The sequence below is a fragment of the Ambystoma mexicanum genome, chromosome 5q (assembly GCF_040938575.1).
Source record: "Ambystoma mexicanum isolate Mex_15411 chromosome 5q, UKY_AmexF1_1, whole genome shotgun sequence".
NCBI lineage: Eukaryota > Metazoa > Chordata > Amphibia > Caudata > Ambystomatidae > Ambystoma > Ambystoma mexicanum.
In genome coordinates, this window is record NC_090933.1 from 875907579 (window position 1) to 875927526 (window position 19948).

Below are 19948 nucleotides of genomic sequence, written 5' to 3' on the forward strand. Positions count from 1 at the left end.
TTAGTCCCCGGCACCGGGCATTCACAGGAAACACTGAACGTGGAATGGTTTGTTTCCGAGCCATACCACAGTGTACTCTCGTGGATGCACGAATGTGCCTGCGTTTGTTTCCGGCGGGGGGCGTGGCAGCACCTCAGCCAATGAGGAAGCTCGAAACGGGGCAATCCCCGCTCTGAGCCTCGTGCCCCGCCGGGGATTCAGGTATGTATTTTGTTTCTTCCACCCTCATCCTCTGCAAACTATCTCCTCCCTGCCCTCCCAACCCCACGTTCCTTCCCTTTATACCTTTTTCTGGAGCAACATGCTGGGAACACTTCTGTACCCAGTGTGTCCACTGCAGATGGCCATGGAAAGGGAAAATGGACTCCGTTTTCCCTTTCCCGGCGGGCATTTTTTTAAAAAAAATGTGTTTTCTGTTCTGCAACGCCGCAGCGTTTCAGGACAGGAAAAATGCTATTAGCACCCCGGTCTAATGGGCCGGGGTACTAATGGCAATAAGCCCCTCGATGGCGGGCCAATACCACCCGCGGTAATGCCCCCGGGCCTTCGTTAAGCTCTCGCTACAATCAGGCCTGTAACTATGGGCCCCAGGGGAATTACCTTGGTCGGTATTGGCCCGCCATCTTGGGGCTTATTGCCACAGTATCTCTTTTTAAAATGTAATGTATGTGATTTCTTAGAAATAAAGGGCGGAAACATTGTTATCGCCCGTCCTGAACGTATGTGTAGACTATGTGGTGAGAACACTTTGGAATCATTGGAACATATTATCACACACTGCTGAAGTCTTGCACCCCTAACAATAAAATGTATGAAATCGTACAACAATCAAGTGAACTGTACTGATACATCTTTGATATGGTCCAAATTCATGGAGGGCAATGACATTCATTTTATATATTTTATTGTAACATTTTATTGAAAATGTAAAGAGATTTTAGCGTTGTGTTGTGTTTATGTGCTTACTGTTTGTATATACAGAGCTGCTTGGCTATGAGTATATTAAATAAAATTGAAAAATAATTGTTATCTTGCTTGTCTTTTGGGTTTTGGCAGTGCAGGTTACAGTTCTCTCCCCCTTTGTCTCTCATACAAGGAGGGCTTTGCTCCTGCGACCTTTGTTTTCTGGCAGTACAACCTCTTAGCTGCTGGAAATGCGGATTACAATTGTCTCCCACTTGATATCTCTTTCCGGGAGAGTTGTACTCAATTTGCCTTGGCATCCCTCTTCTGCTGACTTGATAATGTGGGTTACAATAATCTCCTAATTAGTTTCCCTGTTTAGGAGACTTGCACCTAGTTTGCCTGATTATCAATCTTCTCTGGCTTTGGTAATGAGGGTTACAATGTTCCCTTATTTAGAATCCCTCATTAGTAGAGTTTGCGCCCAGTTTGCCTGATTATCAATCTCCTCAGCTTTTTGCAATGCAGATTACAATGATCCCTTATTTGGAATCCCACATTAGGAGAGTTATGCTGAGTTTGCCTTAATTCAAGTGTTCGATATTCAAAATAGTTATCACCTAGCACGCTTCTTCAGAGCACCCCAGGGTCACTGGCATCAGGCCAACTCACTGGTATGCCTTGGTGTCTCCTTCTGACTCAACAGTGTTGCTGCTGCTCTCTTTGGGACCTCTTCTGCTTCCGACAGCTCCTCTCGGTCTGCCGTCATACGCGCCAACCTTCAATGGAGCTCTCGCAGCTCTGCACACTCTCCAGTGTGAATGTAATTCCGGAGAAGTGTCTGGAGCTTCTCTCTCACACAGCGTGACTTGCTTCAACACCGGTTCACGCTGCGCGTCCTCTGCATGGCAACCTTGCCCCGACCTCTGCTACATCTCTTACACAGTGTCCTGCTGCCGCCACAACGCCATTAGCTTCTGCCTCTCCCTGTTGCTGCTGATCTCACACCTCAAAGGCATTTAAGGTCCTGCTCAGGTGTTTTACATTAAAATAACTAGACCGGTCATAACACTTCCTTAACTCTAAGCTCTTCTTCCTCGTCTCAGTACTAAGGGGACTTGAAGTCCATAATGTTCTTGTTTGTTTTCATTCTTAGTTAACCCATTCTGATTGGGTAACAGAGTGTTCAGACTTGGGGGTGGTTATTAAAGGAGTTGGTGTTTATACTTTGGGTTTAGGACATTGATATAAGGCATAATCATAACATCTAGAAGATGTGATATTAATTTCCTGATCCCCCAGTGCACCATTTTCATACTTGTTAAAAGGGTCTTCATATTTGGTACTTTCGGTAATTCTGTGAGAGGGAGTCGTAGAGTGACAACATACCATTAAATATACGCATTAGGGAAATCTCATACTCAGAAGAGGACGAATACTGCATCTCTCCTAATGGAGTCACCACTTCCCCTTGACAGCCGTCTCCTTCCATGTGATCTTCCCTCATGCTACCGCCCTAAAGGATTAGGATCAGGTAGTGGCTGCCTTCCCTTGGCCACATGGGAGGAGACTTTAGTCTGGGGTTTAGTGATGACTGCAGGATTAATCACACAACCAATACCTCATATTGATGGTTGTTAGACAGAGACAGATGAGAAGGGATGCTTAATCATTATATGTCAAAGATGAGGACAATCATGCGGGGGACAGGGATAAAGGGTGATAAAAAATTGAAATTTCCTGAAGTTAGCAGTTTGCTAGAAACCATTCTCAGCATTAAATCATATGAGGGTGGTTGTGTTTGACACAGGCCATAATATGGCAATATTAAATCTAAAGGTAAAAAAGCAAGGTCTACTGAGAGAAATTAGACCTCCAAGAAAGAACAGGAAGCATGCCAATGAGATAGGCAAGACAGGATAAGGGCCTATCCCTAGTTCCTTCAAAACACCAGCATCTGTTATCAGCCAGAGATAAAAGTAAAAAATGCTTTAATCTTTAGTGTGTGTGTCTGGATGGTAATAAGAAAAACAGATGACACCCTTATAAAATAACTCACCAAAGATGAAACAACCCTGAAAGGCCTAATGAGTCTGGACATGAAAAACCCATGACAGTACTGGGAGTCAGAATATAAATTTAGGAATAAACTGCAAATCAAATGCTTTGTGAAGCCTCCAAAGTAAAGAGATAAAGGACATCTAATCTGTCACAGACTTAGGAAGATATTTGGAATAGGCAAGCATAGTAGTATTGATACAATAAACGCAGAGCACAATTAATAACAAATACAATAAGTTTTCACATGTAAATGATAACATGGCACTGAGTGTAGTCCAGTGGTAAGGAAGGGGAAATGCAAATGTACAGAGTTTATGAGGGCAAAACATGTCCGCATACAATGTCCTAGAACCATCATGGGATGCTTGCAAAGAATATCTAGAAAACAAGTCTTAAGACTTTTGCCAAACGGTTACTAGGAGTTTGTTGCTTGTAGATGCAATGTTGGATCTCCGCCAAAAGAGTTGGTTTCCCAATCTGTGGGAGTGGAAGGGAGGAGGGAGGAGAGGCTGTGATAGGAAGGCGGTACCCCATGGATGCTACGGAGAGGATCCAGGGCTCCGCAAAATTCTGGCACCAGAAATGTAAATGGAGAGCAAGCCTACCCTCCACTGGAGACACGTGGACCCGAAGGGGCGTCATGCCTTCTTTCCCTCGCAGGCTGTCGCTGAGGAGGGGGACTGGAAAAAACCCTTACTCCCTCCACCCCTTTTGTTGCTGGGGCCTGTTCTGAGACGGCGAGCGGAGCGGCTGCCTGGATCTGCATTCCTGGAAGCCACGGAACCATCCGTACATACGACCCCTTTCTGAGCGCTGCGGAGATTGAGGTTACGATCTGGGCGTGGTCTTTGTAAGGATGGATAAAGACTTAGCAGTTTGTGAGCTGTTTTTCTTCTTGTCCAGCCAGGCTGTCCTTCTCATGTCTGTGGTAATACAGATGGCACAGCCTGAGGTGTCAATATGGGCCACTGTGGATTCCATGAGGTCATGCGCCACTAGCTTGGCCTCAGCTAGCCCCGCCTTAAAGCGCGATTGGCTCTGGGTGGGGAGTTCCGGGAGGAAGTCTGCAATTTACCGCCATAAGCTTTGGTTGGCGGCTGCCAGGATGGCGTCGGCGCTGGCCTGACGCAGATGTAAAGAGGCGTTGGAATAGAGTTTCTTGCCATACACCTCCAAGATCTTCTCCTCCTTGCCTAGCAGTGCCGCAGAGGAGGAGACTGAGGACGACTGAGACTTGGAGTATATTGATGCTGCAGCGATCACTGAGGAGTGTGGCTGAGGATGGGCGGAAATCAAGAGTGTATCCCCCTACATTTGCCTGTACTTGGCATCTAGGCACCGATTGACCGGCTGGGCTGAGTGGGGTTTGAGCCAGCCCTTCATGGCCAGGGAGACTATATCGGTCTTCATAGGAATACCCGATTTGGCAGAGGGGTGTTGTGCGAGGACTTCAGCCAGAAACCCCTCTGCTGGCTGCTCGACCTCGGGTTGGGGTAGGCCCAGGTACACCACCAGACAAGCAAGACGTTCGTAGAAGGCCCTGGCTGAGGATGGCGTGTCCGGATCCACCTCCTCATCTGTATCCTGTGGTTCTGGAGGATCCTGTGGAGGAGGAGGAGGAGGAGGAGTAGTTGGCGCCGGAGGCTGGGGTACAGGGACTGCGGCCGGAGGCTGAGGAGGCGCCGGAGGTTGAGGAGTCGGCTGTGGAGCAGGAGGAGGTGGCTGCACCAGGGCCTGCGGCACTGATGGAGGCGTCTGTGGTGCCGCAAGCATGGCAGGAATGACTTCCCTGATGACGTCTTTGAGGCTAACACCCATCCGAGTTGACTTCATGAGGCCGAGGAACCTCTCAAAGAAAACCTCCTCACTGACTGAAGTGGTGGCAGGGGGTTGCTGATGGGGTAGCGAAGGCTGGTGGGGCTGCTGCATACCCTGTCCAACGGACACAAAGGAAAGCTGTCTTGCGCATAAGAGGGGTAGGCTGTAGACCACATACTTGGTTGAAGTCAGTCCCACCTTGACACTCGTTCTTCACTCAATTCCTGGAATGGCGTTGGATGGGTGCTTCTTTCTGGCGCTGCAGCCATTTTGTCAGGCTGCCTGCCACGTGCCTGCGACGGGTTGCTCGGCCTGGCCTCCTCCAAAACTCTTGCGTGTGGATCACAGGGTCTACCCTGCTCCTCGTGCCTAGGCCCAGTAGGTGTGAGACCCTCGGCCCGGGGGTCAGTAGAGCTGCGTTTAGGCACCCACTCTGACGTATTGCCGGTATTAGGGCGTAGCCTCTCGGCCATGGTACCGGTACAAGGACGGAGCCTCTCGGGTGAAGACCCAGTAAAAGAACCTTCCGGTCCCTCAACACTGTCACCGGGAGGATCCCTCGGCCCGGAGGCCGGTAGCTCCCACAGCCTCGGTGCAAGCGCTGGTAGAAGGACCTGACCGGTCCCTCTTGCGTGGGAGAGTCTCTAGGAAGGAGTCTCCCTTGCGGAGTGCGATGGAGAATATCGGCCCTACCTTGGGCCTGGCTCGATGTTTCACGAAGTTCTTGAAGTCCTCTGGAGGTGACTTCTGGAAGAGCTCCCTCCACCTGGCTAGTCTGTTCTTCAGCGCTTTCGAGGACAGCGAGCCACACGGTGAACAAGCTTGCCAACCGTGGTCTGGGCCAAGGCAATGTAGGCAGAGGGCGTGGGGGTCAAAGACAAAAAAGAAGACAAGGAGAAGAAGTATCCGCGCGTGGAATTACATGGCCGAAGACAAACCCAGAAGCGCTGGTGGATTCGGCCTGTTCCCGTCGATACGGAAAAGGGGACTGAGGTGTGGCGCCGGAGGGCGGAGTCTGGGCAGTGCATGCTCCCTGGGCCGTGCACTGCGTGCCTCTAAATTTAAAGGGGAAGAAGGTTTTTTCTGGTGAAAAAGGTTCCGTCTACCGTAACCAATCAGAGAACGGAGTGCTAACCTCACACCTTTATCTGGAATTGTGTCAATACAGGGCATGGAACCTTCCAAATAGATCATTTGTGCATACCCCAAGACTGATGCTTTGGACAAGGTGTTATTCAAACTTTCGTCTCCCTTGATAATTGCCACTTTGACTTTCAGATATTATTTTGTCTTCACAGGCAATTCTTTTGGAATCAAGGAAATAACGTTCTTTTGAGAGCTTTTAATAACTGATGTCCTTTAGACACACTATTTTGAGGGTAAACTAGTAGTACTGCCTCTACGTCCTAACTTAGAGAGTACCTTTTCTCTTGCCATGGCTTTAACCGAAACAGTGCTGCCTTACACGAGATCTTTTCCTGGATCCATCGGATTCCTGATTCTTCCTCTGTGCCATTAGTCCCAAACGTTTACACAAAGGGTTTTGAAAAAACACATTTTCAACTGAGTATAAAGGACCACTGACATTTTTACTGCATTTAAGCCCTAACCCGCAACCATGGCCTGATAAATTTTTATTACAGAACTGATATGATAGGTTATTTATAACACGCTTAATACCCACAGGTTTTTAAGCACGGACCCGGGTATCGAACCTGTGTTGCTCCTTGTCGTCTTGCTTACCAGGCAAGCACATTGCACCTGAGCTATCCTCCTGAGACTGCTGCTCATTTTCCTGTGAAATGTTAATATACCCCACGTCCCGCGATTTGCCTCATTTTCTGTTGCTCCTGATTACCATGAGATGTCCATTCGAGATTTGAGAAAAAGAGAACCCCTCAAATAGTCACGTATTGTGCCCTGTTCCATTAGCTTGTTTAATATAATAAATGAGTCATTATCATGAGTGATTGCTGACGTATCACCATCACATTGGCCTTAATTACATTTACCATGAGGATATGGTCATTACAGAACTGGGCAAAATGTTGCAATAGCCATTCCATGGCATTCTCGGTTTTTGCAATGGCCAAAGTGTTGTCCGCAAATAAAACAGGGGTGTCTTCCTGCCCTTGATGTTTGGTATCTCTGGGGTTGTGCCTTGCAACACCAGATCAAGTCTGTTAATATAGAGGATGGATAAAAGGAGAGCCAAACACACATCCTCAGCTTAATCCCTTTGTGGTTCATACAGTGCGCTAGCCATTGTTGTCAAATCAAACCTGTCTGCATTTCTCAGTACACAATGATACATTTGAGTAGCCCTTTGGGAACACCTAAAGGCATCCAGCAACTGTCACAACGTCCAGAGATCTGCAAAGGCCATGAAGAGCCTCTCTTACTTGATGGGTGGAAATAATTGTGTTTTATATGGCCCAATCCTGGAGTCTCCCATAAAGAAACTTCCCAAATATTTTGGCATGGGAGTTCAGTAGTTAAACAGGCTGATAATAACAATAACAACAATAAAGAGCAAAATAAATTCTGCAGATTTCCAAGAAACAGGGGTTGCTAAATTGCTTTTAATGTGGTTACATTCCGAAAGTATTGTGAAACCCCAGATAAATGGTTCATGTTTCGCACAATCTGGTGTGACACAGTCTGAACCCAGAGCCTTATCCAGAGCTTCAATTTTTGAGGCATTGAAGACCTCTTGAACTGTGGAATACTGTAACGTGACACTGGGTTGCAGAGGCGTTTTTAGGAGGGTGCTGAGGGGGTTATAGCCCCAGGTCTTTTGGTTGTAGCCCTGGGTAGAATCTATGGAGTTATAACCAAAAGGCTAGCTAGCCCCGAGTCCCGACAGTCCCGCCATTAGTGTAACCCCAGATCTTTTACAAGCCTAGCAACTGGTGGGTTGTTTTACATTTGCATCACATTATTTGTCATCTAATAATAATAATTATAATAATAATTACTTTTATTATTACTGGATGACAAATAATGTACTGAAGTTGTCACACACAGCACTAGAAACCTTCTTAAGCAGCTTCACTAGAGGTGTGGCATCGCATTGCTAGCAATATCACTCTTGCACATCCAAAATACTGTTTAGCAAGGTTCCCAGCAATCCATCATGCTTCCCTGTAAATGTCAAAATGCACATGCCAAGGAGTACAATGCAGATTCGCCTATACACTATTGACTGTGCATATAAGACAGGCTGCCGTCCTCTTCCCAGTCTATTTAATAATAAGTACATCTTGAATAATTGACCATTCCCGAATAATCATGAAATTTGATTATGGGTGGATTTTATTGGAATCGGTTGGATAAGGGAATAGTTTCTTACCTGTAACTCCATTTCTCCAGCATTGGTATCTTTCATGGATTCACATGCTTAGAATATTCCCCGTCGTCAGGCTGGGAATCCCCGATACATTATATAGACCCTTTCCCGTAGGAAGACTTTTTCGACGCTTATGCATCCTAACCACCTCGTTTTGTATCATGCGTGCCCGCGCCGTCAGGACGTCATGATATAAATACAGGCTCCGCCCCCGCGCTCCCTCAGATTTCGGCCCCCAAAGTAGTGGGGGAACCGGTTTGCATGTTCAGGGGAGGCAGGAGGGCGCATGTGAATCCATGAAAGATACCAATGCTGGAGAAATGGAGTTACAGGTAAGAAACTATTCCCTTCTCCAGCATTGGATCTTTCATGGATTCACATGCTTAGAATAGATTACATACCAGTACCACCCCCAAAGAGGAGGCGTGCATGCAAACCCATATACTTCGTTCACAAAACTTGTTCCCTATGATCATGTATACATCAGTAATCGTTAACATAGGAAAACGAACCACATACAGTCATAAATTCCATAGGATGCAACCCCTCAGCCGGGGCTTACCTTATTGGAATAGGTGTCGAAGCACCGCCTGTCCCATCCGGGTATCTTCGGCATGCTGCTGCGACAGGCAGTAATGGCGGGTAAAGGTGTGTGTAGCCGCCCAGGTAGCCGCCATGCAAATGTCCCCCAGAGGGACTCCGGCCCACAGTGCCGTCGACGATGCCGCTGCTCTAGTTGAGTGAGCTCTTGGCCGTCGTAGAAGAGGCTTCCCTGCCCTGGAATGGCAGTACGAAATGGTAGATGACACCCATCTTGACAGTCCTTGCTTCGAAATGGCTTTTCCTTTAGCACCTAAACCATAGGCCACGAACAGCTGTCTCGTTTCTCTGAACGGTTGCGTACGATGGAGATAAAACTTAAGAGCCCTTTTTACATCCAATGTGTGTAGCATGCGCTCCGCTCCCGAGCATGGCTCCGGGAAAAACGTAGGCAACAAAATAGAGGAGTGTTTATGGAACACCGACGGAGCTTTTGGTATAAACTGCGGGTTAGTGGCAAGGACTACCTTGTTCTTGAAAAATCGTAAGTATGGTGGGTCCACCATTAGAGCCTGAACTTCTGAAACACGTCGTGCTGAAGTGATGGCCACCAGGAAGGCCAATTTCCACGACAGAAACTTTAGAGACGATGATGACATTGGCTCAAAAGGAGGCTTCATAAGAGACGTTAAGACCAGATTGAGACTCCACTCCGGCGGAAATTTCTTCTCTGGAGGAAAACTCCGAAAAAGGCCTTTAAGGAAGTGCTTAATCAGGCGGTCGCTGAACAAAGGTGCCGAGTGGCGTCGACGAGTAAACCTGGAAATGGCTGCAAGGTGTACTTTTATTGAAGATACCGACAGGCCCTTTTGAGCTAAGAGCAGCAAGTATGGAAGGAGCTGTTCCGGCTTAATTGATTGCGGGGCCAAACCTGGTTGATCTTCACACCATTGACAGAAACTTTTCCATTTGTACGCGTATGAGGCGTTTGTGGAAGGTGCTCTTGCCGCTTGTAGGATACGCCGACAGTCCTCCGGAATCGTTAGCCGACCAAATTCGGCGAAGTCAGGAGCCAGGCCGTCAACTGGAGGCTGTCCGGGTCGTGATGCCAAACAACACCGTCCTGTCGAGACAGAAGGTCGGGGGTCTTCTTGAATCTCATCGGTTCCGCTGCCGCTAAGTGTAGCAGGTCTGAAAACCACACCTGTCTGGCCCAGTATGGGGCCACCAGAATTACACGACAAGGGTACCTGAGGATCCATTGCAACGTCCTCCGGACCAGGGGAAATGGAGGGAATGCGTACATGAATTTGTTCGTCCATGGAAAGGAGAACGCATCCCCCAGAGAGCCCTGCTGAGGCCATCTGCTTGCGTACTGATGGCATTTTTTGTTGTTCTTCGTTGCAAACAGGTCTATGGACGGGTGTCCCCATTTCTTGAATACTTGTTGTAGTTGTTGGTCGTTCAGTACCCATTCGTGAACTTCGTTCATTTCTCTGCTGAGAGCATCGGCTTCCACGTTTCTCACGCCTGGTAGGTGGAACGCTAAGATTTGCATGTTGTGTTGTAGGGCCCAATGCCAGATTTTCTGTGCCTCCGTCGATAGGGACCTGGAACGTGTCCCTCCTTGTTTTCTCAAGTAGAACATTGTGGTGGTGTTGTCCGTCATGACACGCACCACCGAGTCCCTCAGTTGAGGAAGAAAAGATTTTAGAGCCCATCGCACTGCTCTCAGTTCTAGCAGGTTGATATGCAGGGAGGACTCCTGCAAGGACCACTGGCCTTGTACCTGTAACGTATCCAGATGAGCTCCCCATCCGCTCAGCGATGCATCCGTCACCACCGTCTTTTGGAACTCTGGTTCCAGTAGAGGCATCCCTTTCGTTAGATGAGTAGACACTCTCCACCAGCCGAGTGCTTGAACTAGTTGTTCGTCGACGACCAGTCTGTCGGACCAGCGACCTCGGCTCTGCGCCCAACGGTCCGCTAGAAATTCCTGGCAAGGTCTCATGAACAGACGGCAGTTGTTTATCAGCGGAATGCAGGACGACATGGTCCCTAGCAGGGACATGTACTTGCGCACCGAGACCTTGGTACCGACTCTCCATTCCGACGCCTTGTTTTGAAGTTTCTGAATTCTTTCGCTGGATGGTCTCACCAGGCTTGTGTGTGTATGAAACTCCGCTCCTAGGAAGACCAAGGTCCTCGAAGGCTCTACGGAGGACTTGTTGAAGTTTATTGCGAAGCCCAGTTCCCGTAAGAGGGACATTGTGGCTCGTAGACTGTCTCGTGTTTTTTCCTTGGATGAACCTCTGACCAGCCAGTCGTCTAGATATGGATAGACATGATGACCATCCTTTCTTAAATGGGCCGCTATAGGGGCCAAGCACTTGGTGAACGTCCTGGGGGAGGACTTGAGCCCGAACGGGAGGACCTTGAACTGAAAATGCTTTTTCCCGACGACGAATCTTAAATATCTCCTGTGTCGTGGGCGTATTGGAATGTGAAAATAAGCATCTTGAAGGTCTAGTGATGATAGATAATCCATGGGTTGCACCGACCTGATAACCTCTTGGAGCTTTAGCATTTTGAATTTTAGGCTCTTTAGCCACTTGTTGAGTACTCTCAGGTCGAGAATAGGCCTCCATTTGCCGTTTGGCTTTTTTACAACAAAGAACCTGGAATAAACTCCTCGTCCTTCATGTGCTACAGGAACTCTCTCTACCGCCCCTTTTTGCAACATAAGCGCCGCCTCTTGTCGTAGGATTCGGAGGTGGGGCTGTGTCGAGAATAAAGGAGGAAGACGCGGAGGCTTGTCTTTGAATTGCAGCGCATGACCCATGCGAATCGTGTCTAGGACCCATCGATCTGTGGTGATGCATTTCCATCGGTCGAAGTGATGAGAAACTCGACCCCCCAGGACGTTCCGAAGGCCGTCATTGGTTACTGGTTTGCTTGGTCTTCGTTGACAACGGACCTGAGCCTCGCCGTCTGGAGGCTTGATAATCCCTGCTTCTACGTGCCGACTGGGACGCTCGTCTGAACCCTTGTGAAGAGTAAGAGGGCCTGTTGAATCCACGGTCCCTCGAGGCTCCAAAGCGGGAGTTTCCAGAAGCACCCCTGAAGGGGCGAAAAGAACGAAAATTTCTACCCGTTTGAAGGGCGCCGAGGGACCTAGCAGTATCCGTGTCTTCTTTCATCCCTTTCAGCGCTTCATCAACCTTTTCGCCAAACAGGTGTTCCCCTTCGCATGGCATGTCAAGGACTTTGTACTGGACTTCAGGACGGAAAGTAGTACATTTGAGCCACGCTTGTCGACGAAGCACTACTCCATGGTTGATTTGTTTGAACCCAGATTCTGCTAGGTCAACTGCGATATTGATAGCGTGGTTCGAGGCCTCTTCGCCATCCCTCACCAGTAACATAGCTGCTTTCCGGTGTTCGTCTGGCAGGTGTTCTAGGATAGGGGCTAGTTTGTGCCACATTTCCCTATCATATCGTGACACGATCGCTAAGGAATTGGCTGCTCTTACTGTCGTCGCTCCGACCGAGAGGACCTTCTTTCCAAAGGCGTCCTGTCTCCTAGCCTCGCTTTCAGGTGGCGTTGAACATTTTTGCTGGACCCTGGCCTTCCTAGCCGCTGCCGCCGACACCACCGAGTCAGACAGAGGCTGTGCTGTTAGACATTTTGGAGTGGACTCCGGAGCTTTAAACTTTTTCTCGATCCGTCCCTTTATGGCTGGCTCCGAGAACGGATGGCGCATCGTTTTGAGACCTTCTTGCCACACGTGGTCCAGGATTGGGATGGCAAATACCGATTTTCTCCTTTGACCCATATGGTCAAAAAGGAAACAGTCTTTCTTCTGCTCCTCAGGAATCAAGCCGAATTCGGAACAAGCTTTCCCCATCATTGCATGGAAGGCTCCCACATCATCCGGGGGAGATGGCTGTGACTGGCTCCTCGTAGACTCTACCTCTACATCCGAATTCCATGTCGGGTCCCTCGAAGGTGACAAGGAGATGTCTGACCCCGAGTCACCCAGTATAGAATCGGACTCCGACAACTCACCCTCCTCCTGTGCTCGAGGACGATCTTTTACTGCCTGGGGAGCCGATGGGTGTTTCGTCGTCGAACGAGCCGTACAAGTTTGCTCGTCGACGGACGATACATACAAAAGTGACGATGACGTCCCGGGTTGAGGGAACTGCGTATCCAGCCGCTGCAGGAGCTTCTGAAGAGTATTAAGCACATCCAGAGACAAAACCGTCTGGGGGGTCAATAACGTGGACGATATCGGTACCATACCCCCGCTCGCACTCGTCGCCGTCGTCGTCGACGTGGAAGGCCGTAAGCCTAAATCCGATGGCTGCAGAACCAGATCACCTTCTCCTTCCACCGAGCCCGCCGTGTCCGGCTGCAGTAAGACCTCCGGGGGGATCGGGTCATACACCTCAGGCAGCCAAGCCATGGACTGAGTCTCCGTCGACGGGGGAATCCCCACCGCTGCTGCTTGAACGGTAATAGGCATCGTCAATGACACCGAGGTCGACGAGCAAGTCGTCGCCGTCGTCGAGCCCTTAGACTTTGTCGTCGATTTGGATGCCGACTTCCCGGCTGAGGCTTCCCGACTCATGGAAGACCTGGGACGGTCCCCTGAGGAGGATTTTGACAGCGCTAGCCTCTCCGTCTTAGATGATGAGGAGGAGGAGGACTTTTTATGTGATGAGGAAGATCCATCCTGTTTCCTCTTATGCTTGTCCTCAGAGCGCATTTCGGCTGGCCGTACCTTCTTCGATGGAGGTTCCGACTTACTCCTGGAGGTCGTGGAGCCAACTTCCGAAGCCGGGTAGGCCCCTGCTCCGTCATTAAGCCAGTCGACCAGCCTTCTTTTTCGGTCCTTAAGGGTTTTTTGGGAGAAACCCTGACAAATTTCACATGTATCCGCCGAGTGGTGCGGGTGGAGACAGTAGATACAGTCCATGTGGCCATCTCCTTCATAAACCTTCTTGAGGCCACATGTTGCACACGGGCGAAATAACGCTTTTCCGGACATAATTCTAGAATTTAAACTTCGCCGAAGCAAAACAGACAAAACAACCTAGTTTTCACTAGTAGTAAAACACGAGGATCCCACTACTTTGAAAGACGGTTGAAATCTGAGGGAGCGCGGGGGCGGAGCCTGTATTTATATCATGACGTCCTGACGGCGCGGGCACGCATGATACAAAACGAGGTGGTTAGGACGCATAAGCGTCGAAAAATTCTTCCTACGGGAAAGGGTCTATATAATGTACCGGGGATTCCCAGCCTGACGACGGGGAATATTGTAAGCATGTGAATCCATGAAAGATCCAATGCTGGAGAAACATAATTATGAAAACTCTAAATACATAGTTTTGCAATCGAGTTGTGAAACACAGTAATCAACGTGCTATCAAAATGATTTTTTTCCCATTAGAGATGAATCTCACCATCTCTGAACTGCACTAAATCTGGGCCTGTTGCCAATGCTCACACGGGGAAGGACTCCACAACTAGGATGGCTAGGATATGGGAGGAGCCAGAAGAGGTGGCTTTTCAAAGACAAATGCAAGATGAAGTGGACCAATTAGAACCATTTTTGGCACCAGAGGATAGCTGATTGACACCAAAATTCCTCTAAGATTGTATGCAATGAATCTGGCAAAGAGCTACAGGTCATTATAACTAGACCTGAAAATGGAACTTGCAACAAGTAATAATATCGGCATATATATGGTCATCGGGAACGGCCATAGGTGATATTATTAGTGGGGACACTTTTTTGAGGTAAATGGGAGCGGGGGTGTCCTCCTCTCCCTTTAAAATAATATGGGGGTTGCAGGGGTGTCCCCTGCAGGTTCAATGGATTAATATTGGCGCAAAAATACGGCACCATTCTTGTATGGCAATATTTTAGCGGGGATATTAACACATGGAACCTTCCTGGAGACACCGTTTTTTTTACTGAAAGGAATGATTGATAGGAACATAAAAGGTATGGAGTCATGGCTCATTAGGAGCGCTATGCAGAGGTGGTGCCATGACTTTCCTTTTATCAAGAGTTTTGAGAGCAGTCATTGTCATCCCACGTTGAGAGTAGAAGCAGTTGGGCAATCCAGTGCTTCACATTTCTGAATAGTTTTCTGGAACTCTGAATATTTATTCAACCAATTAGAAATAATAAAACATAGCTCACTCATTTTCTTTGTTGTCTACCTTCCTATAATGTTTTAATGTCTTCCCTTTCAGATTTCAACATAAGCAATCGTAGGGCATACAATACCTGTATGGCAGTAAACAGCAAAGCAGGATGATTGCAGAGTTTTTTCAAAGCTAATATACACACTAGGTGAGGGCTATTTTCCAGGACTCCCTGCAGGCAGCTTCTGATGACCCGAGAGTTGAGCAGTTTTCGATAAAGTTGCAGCTGTAGTGTTGACGGTCGGCAGAAGACTATGCTTTCGGTCTTAGGAGGTAGAAATGTATTATTGACCTCTTGGGTTCGTCTGAGAATAAATAATCCTGTAAGGCGTGCAAGCTCGGCAGCCCTGTCTTCTCCCAGCTGTTTTTCTTCCTGGAGAAGAAAATAGATTAGCTTTCAAGACATTCCCAATTTTGGATTCATTAGATTGAATAATTCTACAACCATCAACAACACAGATTTCACATATTCCTAATGAATACCACAAACAAAAACCTCTTCCCTCTTATCTAAGAGCCATGTGCTGCGAGGCCAACAAATATGGCACAATGGTGCAATATAAAACCATGTTGCATGCAGAGATGCTCTGCCTTGAAGAACACAAGATAGATGATCAGTACCCCGTTTGTAGTGCATAGCTCATGGTTCATAGTGGTATAGGAATAAAACACTTCTACTGTCTCTATAGACCATGAGTCAACAGCATTGGTCTCCTAAATGGGTATAAGTGCTTCAGTAGTCACAAGGGTAGCTTGCAGGTGTAGTTGGAAGATAAGACCCCCTGAGAGCCGGTCTTTTATGCCTTTAAAGATTAACCACAAGTGAGTATGAGATTTCCACAAAAGAATTGTGGTGCACGCTATAACTATTTTTCTACTAAGTCCCGAAAAGGGTGGTGGTTTGGGAAGGTGTTATCAAAATACATTCTTTTTAATGTGGAAAAAACGGTGCAATTGCACTACATGTAAAATTAAGAGCGATGTCAATTCAATCCAACTTAAAAACCCTTAGAGTTGTGTGCGTAATGGTAGAGATAGCATGTCTGTGCATTTGGCATGCCGCACTTTTAAAATCATAATCCAATAAAAATGTAACCCACATATTACCACAAGCAAAGTTTAAAAGTCAGACTATGAATCAATCATGAAGTTTCAAAGCCTGACATAGTTAATGATAATTTGCAGTCTGTGGAGGCAGCGTGTATTTAAAGCAAATTCGAAAAGGAGAGCAAGTTTAAATGAGTCATTTCTAGTCCCATCAAAATAGTGTAAATGTAAAACCTAAGAAACCCCTCATTCTGAAATTGTACAGTGAGATCCATATGAGATTTGAAAGAGCAGGTGTGTGCATATGTGTTTAATACATAATAATCTACAAAACATTTTCTTAGGATCGGTGGGTGAGTCAAAACAGGCTGTGCACTCTAAATTGAAAACATTACTTATCTAATCCAAAACCTGTAGACTTCAAAAACAAGCTACTGTATGCCTATTTTAAACTACACACTCATTTGTATCCCACAGCACCAGGCCGATAGGGAAATGCGAGAAATGTCAGAGTTCACTGATATTAGCATTTATATGTGTTATTGGGGAACGCAACGTTTTTGCATTATTTTCAAATGTATTATCAAGTATAATTTGGAAATGTTTTAAAGTGAAGTGAAGAATTTTGATATACTGATCGACAAGTGGCAGAAGTGTAATTTTATTACTTTTTTTGTGTGTTGCAGTTCAACAAGTGATCTTTTCACATATCAAAACAATACAAGAAAATATGAGATAATAAAACATTTGCAAAGATGTAATCGAGAAGAAAAATGAATAAAATACAGCTGTCATTTAAAACCATCATCCAGATGCAATTGAATATCATTCATGAACTGATAAAATGCAAGTAGTGCTTGATAAGAGTGACCATGCAAACAATAAGACCACAAAGCATCACAATCAATAAAATCAGTCCTAAAAATCAAATGTCTAAAATATTTAATCCTTTTGAAAATGAGTGCGGGGCAATTTAACACGACATGCTTCAGAGTCTCAATACAGTCCACATCCCTACAATAGTGACAGGTTGCAAAGGACGGGTTAAGCCAACACCATCGAACTTTGATCTCCTTTGTAGGTTAAATGTTAAGTCTGAATCGCATAAACATATTTTACAATTAGGGGAAAGACTGAGCTATTTGTGTAAATAACCAGAGCACTTATGCTCACATTCCAGGTGATTTAAGGAACTGTATTTATGCAAAGTATTGATAGTTTCACACCAATCAACCTTATATAATGCTTATATAATGCTTTCTTAATACCCAATATCTATAGGTAACATCTGAATAGTAAATCCCAACTTCTCAACAATATTTGTGCATGTAAAAAGTAGAAGCCAATCTCTGTCGAGTAATGTTCGCATATCCTCATACATCAACACTTTACTTGCCTCTAAAAACGTCTGCACTAAACAAATTACCTTCAAACATAGTCTAGCCATTAGTGAATGCAGTCACAGCTCATATCGTATAAACGCAATGGGAACACAATTGGGGCGATTTAATGCTTTCCTCCAAATCAACGCCTCAAGCGTCTCCACTTTTTCAATCACCCACATGGGCATTATCTCCATTCCATACAATAATTTAGGTATGACTTTTCCCACGTAAATTGACACTTAAGGCTTTATTGAGAACATACAGTACTTCTGTTTGAAAACCCACATATGTGCACCGAAGCGTTCCACCTTGGCTTTTAAAATTTCTTAAATGTTTTCCTTTAAATGGTTTGTTAAAAATGGGGAACCCCATATACAATATCTTTTCCACGGCAGTTAGCTTCTGCAAGCCCAGCCACCAACAAAAGTGATGTAAAAAATGTTAGTTTTATCCAGATTCATAGACAGAAAGTTGTTTTGGGCATAAGAAGCAAAGACGGTAATCATTCTTTGTAGGCCAATAGGTGTAGTGTCAAACAACATGATATCATCAGCAAAAGGAGCTAAGGGGTGCAAATCTAAAGGGAGCGGAGCTAACAGGTGCTAAAACATCATCCAGATCAGATAAATATTAATTAAAAGACATTGTGCCAAGATACACCCTTGATGCCATTATAAGTGACTATTTTCCGAGACAATAACCTCACATGACTCAATCTGACCTGAATGCATGAATCACTATGCAACAGTATTAACAGTTTCAACAGACCCTGAGGAGTCCCCCACCCAGACAATTTCTTCCATAATAGATTTCTATTAACAGAGTAAAACGCTGCGGTTAAGTCGATGGAGGCCACATGGATATGTTCATATTTCTTGGTTTTATTTCAGGTAGCATCCTGTAGTAATCTAACCAAGAAACGATTCAATTAGGTCCCCTATTCTTACAGAAGCCAACCTCGAATGTCTTCATTCTGTGAGCCTTATATGCCTATTCCTCAAGATGTTTTAAGAGGATGGATGCAAATATTTTTTGATCAGCGTCAATAATCATCAATGGCCTATATTTACATGGATTAAGGCAATCTCTTTTTTTAAATATAGGCAATAAATACGATGTATGCCAAAATTCCAGCAGGACTCCTCTGACGAGCTTCTGCTGAAAAAACCAAACCAATAAGGTTGCCTTGCCCATACATCAGAAGCTGCCTTGAACATATTATTTAGCCCGTTCGGTCCGGCGGCCCTAGAAGAGCTAGCCCTCCTTATAGTCTCTATTGCCATATCCGAATTAATAATTTAAGTGCTAGTTATGTCACGTCAAGACTGAGCCCTCTCTATGGTAACATGGAATACACATGGTTTTGTCCATCACTTTGATCCGAAGGGCTCACTTGATATTCTATCCCAAAATCTAATATTTCTTGTTCAGGAATCATGGGTAATGGCAGATATGTTTAAGGATGGGTTTACCATTTACCGAATTAAGACAAACCCTGGTGCAAAGGGGAGACCCTTTGGGGGTCTGTTGGTGGGCGTGAATCATTGTATCAATTTCCGTAGAATTGTGAATGTACATTCAGAATAAGTGCTAGCTTTGGAAGTTGAATGATCGTCTAGTGCATTCAGCAGGCCGTCATTGATTATTAACCTTTATGACCCTCCGGGCATGAAGCAGACTGAAATGATACAAAAGACTTTGCATGAACTTTTTCTGCTTGGGCTGCAGGCGATGGGGAGGATCTAATAATGGGGGAGGGGGGATTTCGACACACACTGCGTGTGTAAAGAGGTAGTGAAGGGATGGAAGGGCATTTAAGTGTCATGAGGCAACATAACCCCAATCGAGCTTGTCAGCTATGGACATATTCCACACGAATGAACGGTCGACTGGAGGGCTAGCTTAGACAATTTCTTTGTCACCGCTCAAGTTCTCTCTCTTAAATAGACTGAGAGCGGAAAGGAATATCTGTAGCGACCATGCAATGTTAAAACTGTCAACTAAAGTATGATAATGAACGTGATAGGCATACGATTGGCCATATTCAAGTGAACCATTCTGGTCACCTCTAAATATTATGCACACTAATCTCACAATCAATGGCTTTGACCATTCCGTTCTCTACAAACACCGAAGCAGTAGCATTGAGGAATTGGAGGCATGGATCTCAGATTTCTCATATAATCATGTCAATGTAAAATCTGCAGCTATTATAGATAAGGAGAAAAAATGTCATAAAGAAGTAAAGAGATCCGTTACAGAAAGCGCCTGCTAAGACAGGAGCTGAAAACACTTTGAGGGGAAAAAGTGTGGATAGAAGGTCACGTAGTAAAGAACGCATGTTGGAATAGGATTCGCTGGTGGCGAAGGTCACGCCAATCCATTCAATGGCTGCACAAGCTAAAGGTCCTTGCTGATGGCAATTCCAGGTCGATTTGGCAATTGTTGGGGGAAATCAAGGGTAATAACATTAAGAAGGCCATTAATCTGATAAAGGGGCCGACTTGGATTCAGTACTTGAGGACGAGATCTGGCACAAAGGCTTTGGCTTTTGGCCCCAGGCCTAATGCTGAAATTCATGGTTCACCTCTGGATTATGATGAGGATGATAGAAAATGTAGG

The 19948-nt window shown here is 46.1% G+C and overlaps 1 protein-coding gene across 3 annotated transcripts in view; it reads right to left on the reverse strand.

Annotated features, from left to right (window-relative positions):
• Positions 1–19948, reverse strand: part of RAD54B (RAD54 homolog B) — a 1336679-nt gene that overhangs the window by 223163 nt on the left and 1093568 nt on the right. For all 3 annotated transcript variants that reach the window (XM_069621363.1, XM_069621365.1, XM_069621364.1), the window contains one exon: positions 14977–15267. In XM_069621363.1, the coding sequence (XP_069477464.1) occupies positions 14977–15267 (291 nt within the window). The remainder of the gene's footprint in view (positions 1–14976; positions 15268–19948) is intronic.